Source organism: Limulus polyphemus, unplaced genomic scaffold, assembly GCF_000517525.1.
Source record: "Limulus polyphemus unplaced genomic scaffold, Limulus_polyphemus-2.1.2 Scaffold2169, whole genome shotgun sequence".
NCBI lineage: Eukaryota > Metazoa > Arthropoda > Merostomata > Xiphosura > Limulidae > Limulus > Limulus polyphemus.
In genome coordinates, this window is record NW_013667779.1 from 106,030 (window position 1) to 121,521 (window position 15,492).

General features: G+C 33.9%; 1 protein-coding gene across 1 annotated transcript; it reads right to left on the reverse strand.

Annotated features, from left to right (window-relative positions):
- Positions 1 to 4,749: 4,749 nt before the first annotated feature.
- Positions 4,750 to 11,963, reverse strand: LOC106466153 (optic atrophy 3 protein homolog). The gene is made up of 3 exons (XM_013926395.2): positions 11,861 to 11,963; positions 11,252 to 11,522; positions 4,750 to 8,437 (listed from the first exon to the last, which is right to left on the reverse strand). Exons 2-3 carry the CDS (start codon positions 11,391 to 11,393, stop codon positions 7,983 to 7,985), a joined length of 597 nt encoding a protein of 198 aa, XP_013781849.1. The 5' UTR covers positions 11,394 to 11,522; positions 11,861 to 11,963; the 3' UTR covers positions 4,750 to 7,982.
- Positions 11,964 to 15,492: the final 3,529 nt, after the last annotated feature.

Sequence of the window (15,492 nt, forward strand, 5' to 3'; positions counted from 1 at the left end):
TGGGCTACCCTTTTACCAACGAATAGTGGGATTGATCGTCAAATTTTATAGCTCCCACGGCTGAAAGAACGAGCATGTTTGGTGGGACGGGAATTCGAACCCGCGTATTGCGAGTTCAGTGCTCCTAACCATGTGGCCAAGCCTGGATGAAGGGAATGGATCCTCTCACTACAAGCTCTGTCAGTGTGACCATGTTCATAACCACAAAGTAACCATCAAGGTTTACATACTATATCTCGCAACACTATACACTTGTTTATATTTAAGTTTGTTATTTTATTGCTCTTTGAACCATGTCTAACCAAGAATCCCGCCACACAAGTTATAAATCACTCGGTGAACGTGCAGCTTGCGCTACTGTAGCGAGTTTAGTAACGCACAAGCTGTTTGCGAGTATACCTCGTGAAGGATATTTATTGTTATTATTCATTATCTTATCTAACGTAATAAGTTGCTAATTTTGTATTTTAGTTACTTTTGTAACAATAGATAAAGAATACACATGAAAAACAAGAAATGTAGTCAGTGATGTAGTGGTAAAATTATTTGTGCTAGAACATATAATTGTATAATGGTTTTGTGTAATTGGTAAAATGCAAAATCCTAAACACTTCTTATATTTGACTTATGTTCTAAACATTTCCTAATTAAAATATGACCTAAAATCAAGCATACATTTTACCTTCTTTTCATTTATGCATTGCTTCTATGTAAATAAATTAGTTTGTTTGTTTTTTAGTTTCGCGCAAAGCTAAACGAGGCTATCTGCGCTAGCCGTTCCTAATTTAGCAGTGTAAGACTAGAGGGAAGGCAGCTAGTCATTACCACACACCGCCAACTCTTGGGCTACTCTTTTACCAACGAATAGTGGGATTGACCGTCACATTATAATGCCCCACGGCTGAAAGGGCGAGCATGTTGGTGGAAGGGGGATTCGAACCCGTGGCTTGTGAGTCGAGCACCCTAACCACCTGGCCATGCCAGGCCAATAAATTAGTAAAATTAGTCCTAGTGTATTATAAACGTGATAGTCAAATCCCACTATTCCATTAAAGTAACCCAGGAGTTAGCAGCAGGTGCTGCTTACTGCCCTTTTTTTCAAGAGTACTCAAACATGAAACATTTTAAAATACAATAATTTATACTGGTTAGTGTGATGAATAATGTTTTTTTTAAGGTTCGTGGTTTACATTCCGTTGCAACAAAGTCGTACTTCATACTTTGGGGGCGTGTGTGCGTTATAAGAGTGGCAGTTAGATCTCCCAGTTTAATTAGAGTAGCCTGAGAGTTAGCACTGGATGATACTGACTAGCTGCTTCTTCTCTAGTCTATCAATTGTACTTTATAGAAGTGACAGTCAAATACCACTATTCAATTAGAAGAGACCAAGGGTTAGCATTGGGTGCTGTTGACTAGCTGCCTTCCATCTAGTCTATCCTTTCAACACTAGAGATGGCTAGCACAGATAGTCCATGTGTGTGTGTAAATATGTGTCAAATATCAGAAACAAATAATCTTCTTTACCAAGACACATTATTTTCTGTTATCATGTTTCACAAAACTCTCTTCTATTAAATTTTATTCTTTAGTGTAGTGTTTCTCAACCAATGTGCCATCAGACCTGAACAAGTGTGCCTTAGAGTTTTAGAAAAGTCACACATGAGAAAAATGAATAAATGACATGTACCTTTTATATAAATTAGTTTTGTGAACAGAATCAGAGTGTGTGTTCTATGTTGTTGCTTTTTTGCTGTAGAGGCAAGGTATGTTACATCACTCTATGCACTAAAGACCTTGTTGTTCACGTGGTAATAACAGCCGTGTGTTTGGCGAATTTTTATAAGATGATTGAGGGGGTGGGGTCACATAACATTTTTATTAAAGTGTGTCTTGGGCTGGAAAAGGTTGGAATACTGCTTTAGTACACCAAATGAAGCCATCCAACTTTACACATTCTAAAGGGAAATTTGTTTCTTATATTTTATAGTACATACTATAGCAAATTTCTATTAACATTATACACTCGATTATTTAACAATTGTCTGTTCTTCAAGCACCTCAAATATTACGAAAATACAAATAGAAACTAACGAGTATTCTAGCTTGTTCAGTCTAATTATTGTTCATGTAGTAATGTATTTTTTAAATTGGTGTTAAAATCGTTTTGAGGACAAGTTCGAGATAAGGAAGGAGAGAGTTATGGTATTTGCATACTGCATATCTTGCTCTATTATATTATATACTTCATATCTACAAAAAGTGTTAACTTTTCTATATTTTCTTTTGAAACATACTACATCCAGTTGAGGTCATTGTTTAATTTAGCCTGAGTCAGTGCTTTCTGTAGCAGTATCTGATCACATAAGTTATTAACTGTTTCATGTGCTAGTTGTTTCGCATTCCACTTTACTTCGTGTGGTATAAAGGATTGCTTTACAACAGTCACGTGATTGGTTAGCTACAAAGAGAGTATGGATTGTGAACTTTTTGCTTTTTTAAGGCAATCTCCTTTCTGTCTTTAAAAAAGAAGGGACTTGTTTCTGGTAAATTGCAATAGATTATATTTGAGTGTGGAAATAAATTTGTGGCTATATCTAAGAAATATCACTTACAGGATAAAGATAGTCATCTCCAGCTTTGGTTCTGATAGAGAAATTTTGGGGATGAACGTAATGTGGAAACTATTGATCAATTTTACTTGTGCAAGAGATGAACTTATGTTATATTGGAAAGTTGTCCAATATCAGTCAAACCAAATCCAGGAACAGTGAACTGCATGAAAGTGTATGTGGGAGAGATAATAACAGTATCTTTATATTTTTTTATGGTTCCATGGTATTCTATGAATGAGGTACAATGCATCAGTACCATGTTTTGTGGTTATAGAACCCACACATAAAATGTAATGTTTCCTGTCCAGAAAGCAAGCAGCATTAGTTCAGGTAGTTATCTGTTTGGGAAGGGATGAAGTACCAGAGCTGTTCTGCAATTATGGGTGAACTTTTATCCAGCTTCATGCTGGAATTGCCAAAAATACAGTTACTGAAATAAAAGTAACCATGGCTAGTGGTGACACTAGGGTTGCATCAGTTGCATTACATCTGACATGAGTGCACAGCTGCTAACAAATTTGGGAACATTGGCCTGTGACTATGCAAACAATCTTAAACACAGTTACAACAAGTCAGTGACTACATACATGCATCTAAGAGAAAACACAGTTTTATTCGGTGTTTTCTCATAAGATTGAATACGAATGTTCATGAATGGATGAAATTATTAGTGTTAAATTTATAACAGTAGCTTAGACATCATATCAACATAAGCTTGGCTTATCCAGTGTCTTATTTGATTATGATAATATTTTGAAGCATGCAGGCTGAAATATTTTGTAAGCATACAGTTTCCTGAATATTTTCTTGACATTATTTCAGTGTAAGGTGTAGATAAGATGCAGGCTGTGAGTATAAAGCCAGAAGCAGAAAGTAACACCTGTAGGGCAGCATATTATAACTTCAACATTGCTAGTACGAAACTTGTATCTGGAAGAAAGCTCCAAGGGAAAGATGATGAAAATGTTAGTAGGTTCTAACAGTAAACATAGAGATTGACACTTATACAGCAGTTAGCTCCAATCAGCTATTATGTGTAGGGACCAAATATTTACAGTTTCAATATATCTCCTTTTCTACTAAACCTGATCATTGTAAATGTGACAACCAAATTGTATTGAAAGAAAATCACCTGGGTTGGAGTGTAAGTTGTGTTTAATGTTGTCTGGCTGGGGAAAACAGTGAAAAACACAGCTACAGGTATTGATGAAGTAGAAAGCTTTGGAGGGACTGAGAAGTTCATAGGTGTTATGTATACATTTTCTACAGGTGTTAAAGTCATGAGTACACATGAAACTTGTAGACATTTCGCTTGACCAACAAACTAATTTTAGCATTATGCCTCTAAAATTAATTTTAAGGCAGAGCATGGTTGTAACCATACAATTATGACTCTTTTTTTTTTTTACAATTTCTGAACAATCAGGATTTGTCTGACCATATGCTTTCAATTTGGACATATTTCCATCCTTAACTCTATGGGGCTAGGTTTACCATCAGGACAGACCATGCTGCATGACGCTGGTTAAGATCATTAAAGAACCCAGCGGGACAACTAGCAAATTGGATCAGAAAGATAGACCAGTTTAATTATGATATTGAATACAGAGAAGGCAAATCTCATGGAAATGCCAACGCACTGAGCTGAAGACCCTGCAAAAATGACTGCAGACATTGCTGCAAAAGAGAGATTGAATTAACCAGGTGCCATCAAGCTGAAGTCAAAGTGACTGAAGGAGTCGATGATGGTGAAGTGAAACCAAGTATATATATTAAAGCAGAACAGGAAAAAGACCAAGATTTGAAGCCAATAATTGATTTTCTAAAAGCAAGTGTTTTCGCCCTGCTTGGGAGAAGGCGTCTATCTTAAGCCCTGTGACAAAGAACTATTGGGCACAATGAGACCAGTTGAAGCTTGAAGATGGTAGTCTTCTCCGGAGATGCGAAAGTGACGACCTGGCAAACAGTTATACCGAGAAAGTTACAGGAAGTTATGCTGCATCAATAACATGATAGTTTAACAGGAGGACATCTTGGAGTTAAGAAAACATTGAGTCACATACAACAGATATTTTTCTTAAACTGTTAACATTTCATGCGTGTACAGATACTAAAGGAGCGATAAATGATATAAAAACAAACGGATTGTTTGGTTTAGACAAGTTTTATTTTCTTTGTTTTCTAAATGTTATGTTAGATTGAATAATCATATACAAATAAAACATTCGAAGCTCGTTCAAGTGTATGTTCATGAACACAACCAGTAAAATGATTCTGTTGAGAAGTTCTTCACTAGTTTTTCAAGTGCTGACCATCAAGAGGTTAATTTGCTGCTGTGTTAACCATGTAAGATAACATCATTCTTACACAGTCGAGTAGATATAATGCACAATGTAGATCTTATAAAAGAAATCTATGTTTTTGGTTAGTCTTTTTCAGAGAAATTGTTTGTTTGTTTTTAATTATGCACAAAGCTACACAAGGGCTATCTGTGCTCTGCCCACCACGGGTATCGAAACCCGGTTTCTAGCGTTGTAAGTCCGCAGACATACCGTTGTGCCACTGGGGGGCATTTTCAGAGAAATAACCAAATGATTAAAACTTTAATCACGTTACACAGTCCAACAGAGTACCCAGTTAATTAATATCCTAAATATGCTAGTTAATCCTTACTGGATGCTACGTGCTTATAAAATAAGGGTCCAATTCAACAAATAAATATTTAAGTATGGCAATTCTTCTACACCATTTCCTTTAATATGAAAATTAGAACAGCCAATAGAAATCCAGTTATTCATTAAATTACAAAAAAACAACATTTATTTGATTTAATGCATGTTATTATTCTGAGTTCAAACATTATCAAGGTAAATGATGTATCACAAAAAAAAATATTTGTAGCCTCAGCAACATGTTTATATGCTGGATTTTTATTTCAATAGTGATTTTACATGACCATTTTCTGTTATAATCAAGTCATGGTTATTGATAGATTTTCCATTTTACAAAGTCTGAGAAACGATTATATATATATATGTAATTTTTTTTTTCGTTAAAAACCTAATACATTAACAGAAATTTCAAACAATCAATACCATCCAGAGCACTGTCTTTATTAATAGGTCTAGTTAAATATATCAGATAACATATTGAATTCTCCTTAGTTTATAGGTGTATAAGACTCTGACTTAGCTGCACATTATCATATATATTGCCCTCATGAACATTTCTTAAGTATCAGGCTTGGGCTTGAAAATAACAAGTAGCCCACACTTACGAATAATGAAGGTTATTAGAATAACCACGATAAAATGCAGGGATTCAATAATTAATATCATACTACTTATTCTACCACAACAATGTGGATAAAAAAAAACATGATTATTAGAGTTCAACTATTGAAAATTAAACACCTTTTATGTCTAAAAATTTAACTGATGGTAACACTGTTCGACATTTGTAAAAGGTTTCATATTACATCAGTCTAATTCAACTTGCTATATCTAAAACATGCAACAAACAAGACATCCTGTAACAAGTGCTACTTTTGCTGCATATTGTAAATAGATATTGATAGTCTTGGGTAGTAAATTCTTTTCCTTCCTTGAACAAATGACATTTAACCTAACATCATACTGGGAAAAACAACTACAAAGAAAATTACCAGTAGTCTCACCATTAAAAAAAATTTTAATCTTCTGTTTTTTCTATACTAGTTTCAGTGAATCTAAAGTTTATGAAACAAGTTATAAAGATTAACCTTGTTATGAAACTTTTATTTACAAACAATACTGACCTTCTGTGAGCTGCTGATGTTGAATATTTAGGATTGTTACACTAGTTAAAAAGAATACCTTACTTTATTTCTTTAAGTATTTATAGTCCCCAGTAAAAGCTTTGCAGTGCAAATTGACTAAATCCTACAAATTTGAAACAATAAGTAGTCTGTCTTGAAGCACTCAAAAAATAAGTCCTTCAGGGAACTCCAATAGTTCTGTAAATGGAAGTGAAAGGACTGTTCAACTTAACTACAAGGATGCTTAAGTGAGAAATGCTAGCCACATATTTTTCCATTATATGACCAGCTTTGTACTTAAAAAAAAATATCTAATTTTGAAACGTGGATGTAATAAAGACAGAAGAATGACAACATTTGGATGCTGTTTGATATTTTTCATGATGCACTTACCAGTTTTCCATCAGAAATCTTTATTAATAATAAGTTTTGGTGGTCACTACAGTAACAAAACAGGTTCTGAAATTTCTTAAATATAGGTTAAACCGTTGAGGCAAATCCCTAAGGTAAATGTGCCCCAATTTTTGAGGAGATGGGGCAAAGTATCATATGAACCTTCTCTCTTTATAAGATCATAAGTTGTATTGAGTTCATGTTGTGGAATATGAAAATAAAACTTAAAATTTTTCTTCATTTAATCTCTTTACATTGCAAATATGGTCACACACACATATATATATATATATATATATATATACTATATTGGCTCGATTATAAGGTGATGCTTTTGATTAATAATTAGGTTGTAAAATTCATAGTCGCCTTATAATTATGGCTGACCACAGGCCCCTTTCCCCTATTCTAACCTGTTGCATTGCTGGATGTCCAGATAGCATCCATCTACACATGTGCACCAGATGTTTGCTCAAAGCCATTGGTAATTCTTGTAACTAATCCACCTGCACACTGTTCAGTTATAGTACTGATCTTTCAGACCTAAAAAAAGATGTTATGACACTCAATTTGTTTCCCCATGGTTTCTGAAAATGGGGTCACCTTATATTCAAGATCATCCTATAATCGGGACAATATGGTATATTGTTTGTGTGTGTGTGTCATTGTGTTAATGTGCATATCCAGGTTTCATTTCTATTTAAACCTTCCCCCCCTTTTATTAGCAATTTGCATCCTTGGATTACACATTAAAATACGTTGTATACTATGGTACCATAACATTTGACAGTTGGATAAAGTAACTTTGTCCTTTATCTTGCTTAGCAACTTTTTTTTTTAAACTAAATCAACTCAGTATCATTTAAATATCTCAAATTTATATGGCATTGAAATGTGACTAATATATAGTAGAATACAAACGTGTAGATAACATATTATATTTCGGCCTATATCTTATGAAGCTATAGTTCTCTTGTTCAATGTAAACTTCATGTTACTTTTAGCCAACTCCTTATTTTGTGTAAAGCAAATATAAAATAATTTAATAACCACAAATTTCCTTTTGAACTACAACACAAGAACTTTCTATATATAATGCATACTTAGCTTAATTAGTTTTTCTTAACCAATTAATACATGTTTAAGAAACCTAACTAACTTTAAAGATACTAATACATAAGTTATCTTTCTCTTTTCGGAGATTTACTAGCTTCATCTTTTGCCTTCTGAAGTATATCTTTGCTTTCTTTTGGTTTGTCACTGCTCTCTGATGTAGGGTTAGGGGGTTTGCTTTTATACTGTTTATTGTCCAACTGATTCTGTTGAAGGGCATAGTAAGCACGAGTTAAGTGTCTGATTTCTGCTTCTTGTCTATCAACAGTAAATCTGAGGTCATTTATCTCATTTTCTAAATTTATAAAATTTCTTTCTCTTTCAGCTTCCTTCTCCTTCTCCTTTAAAGAAGACCTTATATATTCTGCTGTGATAGATGCTGCAGCAATAGAAAAGATAATTACTTCACCTAAAAGTTCAGCTCCAAGATCAATGGCCATGTTTTCATTTAGCTTTGGCACTTCTGTTGGTTTTCCGAGATTCAACATTCTCATTTTGACATTAACTTCCATCCAGTGATACACTTCAGAGAGAAAAAATGTTAATAACTAAAAAAAAACAAGATTTCACTTAGTTAATTTTCTATTTAATAATCTTTAATTGCTGGAGTAGGGAAATTAAAATAAGCCTAACTATTTAAAATGTTCACTAAAATAATACTACGTCTTGTTTTGGTTTAAGTATAATTATCAATAAACAAAATGAAGAAAAAATAAGATGTAGAGAAAAGTATAGTGCAGGAACAAAGTACAGAAGTAGTTTTAAGGATAGGCTAAAGTCTTGTTATTCTAATGCTACAAGTATAAGAAACAAAATAGAAGACATTAGAGTACTGAAGCTATCTGTGCTGTGCCCACCATGAGTTTCAAAACACAATTTTTAGCATCATAAGCCTTCAGACTTACAACTGAGAAATTTTGATGACAAGAATTTCTTTGAAATGCAGGGTTATTGGTTATTTAATAGGGATAAGGTACTAAAATTTGTATAAAAAAAGGGGGTGGGGCTTTATATGTAAAATGTGAATTACATCCTGTTCAAGTTGAGAATATCAAAGCTAATAGTAATGAAGTTTCTGTTAGTGGTTATAGGGGCAGAAAGCTTTTAGTAAGAATTTGTTACAGACCAACAGATGAAACTTATGAAATTAATGAGAAACTTTATAATGAGATAAAGAATACAGATGCTAATCATGGTGAATTTGAATTTCAGGCAAATAGGTTGTGAAATGTTAAAAGTCAAACTATGAGAGAGACAGGTTTTTAGAAACTGTTCAGGTGGTTTTCTTCATGAACTGGTCAGGGAACCTGCTATGAATAATAACATTTTATATTTATTGCTAATTTCTAATTTAGAAATGGTTGATAGGGTAGAGGTTAGAAAACAGCTGGGTACAAGTGATCATTGCTCCATTATGTTTGATATTTTGCTGTATAAAGAGACAAGGAATAATCAGATTTTGGTTACAAATTTCAAAAAAGTAAATTCTGAAGAGATGAAATAAGAATTATCTGTTGTTGATTGGGCAACTTAATTAACTGAAGATACTGATAAAATGTGGAAAAATTTTTAAATAAATATTTTAAACATACAAGATAAACATGGCCCTTATAGAAAGAAGAAAAAATGTGGATTCAAGTAAAAACCAGGTTAGCTCACAAAGGATAAAATGAAAGAAAAGTGCTTGACTACCAAGAAAGGAGACTTAAAGGACTGTAGAAGATCAAAAGAGTTGGTCAAATGGGAAATTAGGAGAGTGGAAAAACTATATGGAAAAAAAAGGTTGGCCTAAAATTTACAAAATTAACAGAAAGAATTTCTTTAAATACAAAATGTTAGGATGGGAGTAGGGCCTTTGAAGGATGACACAGGAAAGCTCATATCTGATTATAAAATGGCTGGGTTATTAAATTATATTTTTTTCTTCAATTTTAACTAATGAAAATTTAAGTAATATTCCTCATCTTGAACTACTGTCAGATGAAATAAGCTTGAACAAGATAATCATATTACTTCTGAGCTTGTTAAGGAAAAATTGGAAAGTTTAAGAATGATAAAGCTCATGGACCAGCTAATATTTGCCCAAGCATTCTGAAGGAGGTTAAGGATTAGATGCGAGGCATATGGTACTATTTTTTGTAAGTCCTTCAATATTAGACAGGTGCTCAAAGTTTGAAAGCTGGCAAATGTTACTACTCTTTTCAAGAGAGGTAATAAAAATTGTCCCAGTAATCACAGGACTATTAGTCTTACATCAGTTGTAGAAAACGTTTTTGAAAGTCTGATAAAAGATGCTTTACAAAGTCATTTAAGAAAGTTTAAATTTTGGATGGTCAACATGGTTTTACTAGAGAAAAATCTTGCTTATTAATATTTTGGCATTCTTTGAAGAGGCTACTGCTAAACTAGATGAGGGTACTGGTGTGGTTTTCATGTATCTTGATTCTAAGAAAACACTTGACAAGATGCCAAATAAAAGGCTTGTTAAAAAAATATCTTTGTAAGTGTGGAGGAAAGGTTGGCTCATTGGATACAAAAGTGGCTGGATTGAATAGAGCAGAGGGCTGTTGTGCATGGAGTTCAGTCAAACTGGATTAATGACATAAGTGGGATACCTCAAATCTAAGTGTTAGGACTTTTGCTCTTTTCGATTTTCATACGAATGTTCAATAAATTAATTAAAATTTCCTGATGCTTTATTTGGTGAGTTGGAAAATAAATGGCAGATAGCTTTTAATTATAATAAGTGTCTGGTAATGCATATGGGATATCATGATTTGAATTAATGGTATAATTTTTATGAGAAAAACCTTAACAATAAAAGTGTTAAGAAAGGAAAGGATTTTGGTGTTTTGATTGATCAGTCAATTAGTATTAAGCCATCCATGCAATGTGCTGTTGCAAGTGGTAGGGCAAATAGGATTTTAGGTTGTATCTAAAGAAATATTGAACACAACTGTAAGTTATAACACTGTAACTTAAGAGGACAGGTTAAAATCTGTAACCAGTTTTCTCTAGAATGAAAACGTAATCTCCTTAAACTTATATGAAACCTTCCCAACCCAGATATCATCCTTGCACAGTGTAGCCCTCCTCTGAACCTTTTACAACCATTAAATAATTGTAATTGATCTTAAAAGACTAAAAAGTGGAAAAAATGCCTACAAAATGCAATGAAAAAGGAAAAAATCACATTCCCAAACTTTGGATTTGAAACACGCTCACCGATGTAACATGATTCTGTTCAACAAATTCAGTACATTGTTATTTACTTATTGTGAACATATTCGAATGAAAACTGAATTTTACGTTAAATCTTTTATAGTAACAGACTTACATTGAGCAGGTGGCATACAAATATAGGTGCGAAAAAAATAACTTCGTTTAGCCCTAGCTTTAATCCGACTTGCCAACGGCTTTGATAATTGCCGCACTGCTAGAATTCCCAATTTTGCAATTGGAAAGGCACCGACAACCATCTTTGCAGATTTTATTTCTTAAAATTCCATGTTAAATGAATTGCAACATAGATACTTTTACAATTCAATGTATTTCTATATTCTATATCGTTCGGTGTACTTCTCATAAACACTTGCATCGCACGCCACCTGTAAAGAAAGTTGAGCAGAAATTATCGACATAATAATTTTAGTTGTAATTATATTCATATATGTTTACTTGATTTCTTAAAGAGGCTTCTGCTACAAGTTTTGACAAAATAAAAACTTGAAAATTCACACGTAGGCTTTTGATCCCCACATAATATGAACAAGGAAGATTTGAAAAAAACTGTGAAAGTATTAAAATAAATGGGGTTCAAGGTATTTTTAGCTCTCAGATTTAGTTTGATTGTTGTTAAGCGCAAAACTACACTATAGGCTATCTGTGCTTTTACCACCACGAGTATCAAAACTCGATTTTTAGAGTCAAAAGCCTACAGACTTACCGCTGAGCCAGTGGGCTCAGGAAGGGGGGAGCTCTCAGATTTGACTGAACTTAAACTTAACAAGATATTCAAAACAATAATCTAGATTCAGATTTTGGAAATTTTCAAATTCGAGTCTCCATGTAGGGAGTGTTTGTTTTGTTACGACAGCGGAAGTCACGCGACGCTCGGAGCATGCGCGCTGGAGTTTCTAGAAGGATCATGACTTTTTCCGGTACGATTTGTTTCCGAGGAACTTCAGCGATACAAGTCCTTTCTTAATTAAAACTAGTTTATTCTTTCTTGATACAACTTTTTTGTAATACACATAATTTCCACAGTCACTTTAAATTTAACAACCTTTATAACACACGCTAAAAATCACAGTGATTCACACATTTTACTTACGGTGCCTACTGTTCGGTTGACTCAATTATCTATCTCTTCACTCTATATGCATATCTCTTCTCTCGCTGGCTTTATTTGCCGGGCGTATATACTAAAAAAGAGGGCGCCTGGCAAACACGCGGACATTCGCGAGGTTCCTCACTTAACAAACGAGCAGATACGTAACAGTACTCAATAGGCATAATACAAATATACACAGTAAAAATCGACAATGACAGAGAGTTTTACTTTAAAATATGACTGCCACTCACTTTCATTTGTTTCTCTACCCAACAAGCCCCAAAACAAAGCAAGAAGCCATCGCTAAGATACCAAACCAGAAAGTGACCAACCCACCAAATTATTCATGTACTTGTTTCAGTCGAGATAACTTTACAACTGCTTTACTGCTAACGTTACTTTCAACCTAAATCCATTTTATGTGTTTCTGGGCAGTGCAAGGTGTCATCGCTTAGTCATTATAACTAGTAGTAATTTAAAAAATAGCAACATAATTCTAGTGTAAACGATGTTATCATTACCCCTTTAAGTTATATTTTTTACAGAAATCTGGTGTTCCTTTAAAAAGCTTAAGTTCAGGGTAAAACAGGATTTATCAGCCAATGATAGATGAACTTTAGATGACTGTAACTTGTAGAATACTCAATGCTTTTTACACCATACAATTTTGTCAATATAGCCAACCCCTATATTATGTATGAAGTGAAGGAGTAAAAAAAACAATACATTTATTATTACATTTATTATACACATTTATGGAATACGTTAACTTTCAGTTAGGGGGAGAAAGTCACAAAACAAGTAATCAAAAATATTTTGTAAATGTTAAATACACATATTATTACATTTTATTATACACATTTATAGAATACTGTTACGTCTCTATTAGTTTGTTAATTTCCCGTAGAAATTCTTCCCGAGAAATTTCAGTGATACAAGTCCTTTCTTAAATAAAACCAGTTTATTCTTTCTCAATACAACTTTGCGGTACACTTAATTTCCACAGTTACTTTAACTTCAACACACGCTATAATTCACAACGAATGATTCACGCACAGCTTACTTACTACCACGCTTGACTCAATTGTCTGTCTCTATCTCTGCCTGTCTGCAATTCTATTCGATTCATTGTCTGGCGCACATATATACAAGAATAGAGAGCGCCTAGCAAATACTGGATTATTCGTGATGTTCCCGGATCTTTCTAGAACTCATTACGTGTTACCAGCGTCACGTGACTTCCGCTGTCGTAACAATACCTTAACTTTCAGTTTGGGGGAAAAAGTCACAAAACAAGTAATAAAAAACATTTTGTTAATGTTAGATACACATATTATTATATTTTATTATACACATTTATAAAATACGTTAACTTTCAGTTAGGGGGGAAAAGTCACAAAACAAGTAATAAAAACATTTTTAAATGTTACATAATGTAGGGATGGCAGAGCCATAAAGAATGCAGGGATGACACAGCTATACGTAGGTCATCCCTACATGACTTTCAATATTGAATTTTAATATAACACTTACAATGTACCCTTGACTTTAATATTACTGCAGAGTTGGAAGTAATATATTCTGACTGTTGGTATGCACTTTGTATATCATAATATCATGGCCATGTCAGGTTAGGTATCAATGTAGTGTAACTAAGAGCCTAGGACTTATGTACAAGGAAAACCAAGTTGGGTTAAAATGTCTTGATTACAGACTAGTACAGATTCTTGCTACGAAGTCAGTCGAATTGACCGACCTCGTAACCATTTTGTACTCGTGTTTTTTACAGTGTAACATTAGATTTTAATATTGAAAATCATGTAGGGATGATCTACGTATAGCTGTATCATCCCTATATTTTTGTTTGTATTATTTTTGGCACTATAATCCATACATCATTTTACATTTACAAAATGTTTCTTAGTACTTGTATGACGAAAATATTCACTTTTCACTTTCTTTTTTTTTTCATCACAGAGAAAAAATAGATTGACAGTCGAGGCCAAAGTCGGTTAATTTCTTGTCGTTCTGAAGATGCTTCTCATATTTGGTTTGAACTTATGTACGTTAAAGTGCCAGGAATCTGCTGTGTTAATAATGTTTTATACGTCTCAGAACTGTATGTGTTATTTTTTATGTAACAGAGGAAAGGGGTAACAAGTTGCCCAAGTGGTGGCTTACTCTAAAAATAAAAGATCTGACCTCACGTGGTCACCACGTTAGAAAAAGTAGTACAAAGAATGATTAAAAAATTCAAGTGGAATTCAAAATACCCTGAAAGTTGAGCGCTTTCGAACATTTCTCTGTTCTTCTTCAGGAGTAAAAAGGTGAATTTCTAGGTCTTTTGAATTCTATTTGTTTAACCCCCTGCGGACTTACAATGCCAGAAACCTGGTTTCGATACCCATGGTGGGCAGAGCACAGATAGCCCATTGTGTAGCTTTGTGCTTAATTCCAACCAAACAAACAAATCTATTTGTTTAACGACAATCTTATTGAATTTAGTATCTAAATTATAACTATATTTATATATACAGTGCCAAGTACTCAGATTAATTACATTTTAGAAGTACAATGCTGCACTTAATTAAACTATTCTTTCTTCTTCATCGATCGTGATCAGTCTGATGGCTATGATTAAGCACTTTGAACTTTCCACTGTAATAATCTCTTGTGAAATATGGCGAGGTCAACTTTAGACTATCCATCTTGACAAGCTTTCCATAAAGTCTCCACTATACATTGATGACATTGGCTTCCAATACCACGTTTAAACAGAACAGGAACACCAATCCATAAATAGTAGCTGCATTTCGGGACTTGACAGATATGTGATCGAATAGGTTTTTTGTTGTTTTTTTATTTCGCGCAAAGCTACACGAGGGCTATCTGCGCTAGCCGTCCCTAATTTAGCAGTGAAAGACTAGAGGGACGGCAGCTAGTCATCACTACTTACCGCCAAATCTTTTACCAACGAATAGTGGGATTGACCGTCACATTATAACGCCCCATGGCTGAAAGAGCGAGCATGTTTGGTGGGACGGAGATTCGAACCCACGACCCTCAGATTGCGAGTTATGCGCCCTAACCAACTAGCCATGCCGGGCCCCTATCGAATAGGATCGTTGTGATTACTGCTTATTCAACAATCTTTCTACTGTTTTCGATATGTGGCTGGAAGGCAGATAACTTTTAGTTTATGATCCTTCATAAGCTTTATAGCATTGTTTAATATTTTGTTAAAA

Coding starts and splice junctions, on each gene's coding strand:
- LOC106466153 (XM_013926395.2), bottom strand. CDS start 11,393: ATGGTTGTCGGTGCCTTTCCAATTGCAAAATTGGGAATTCTAGCAGTG. Junction 8,438..11,251: donor TTGTATGCCACCTGCTCAAT/GTAAGTCTGTTA, acceptor TTCTCTCTGAAG/TGTATCACTGGATGGAAGTT.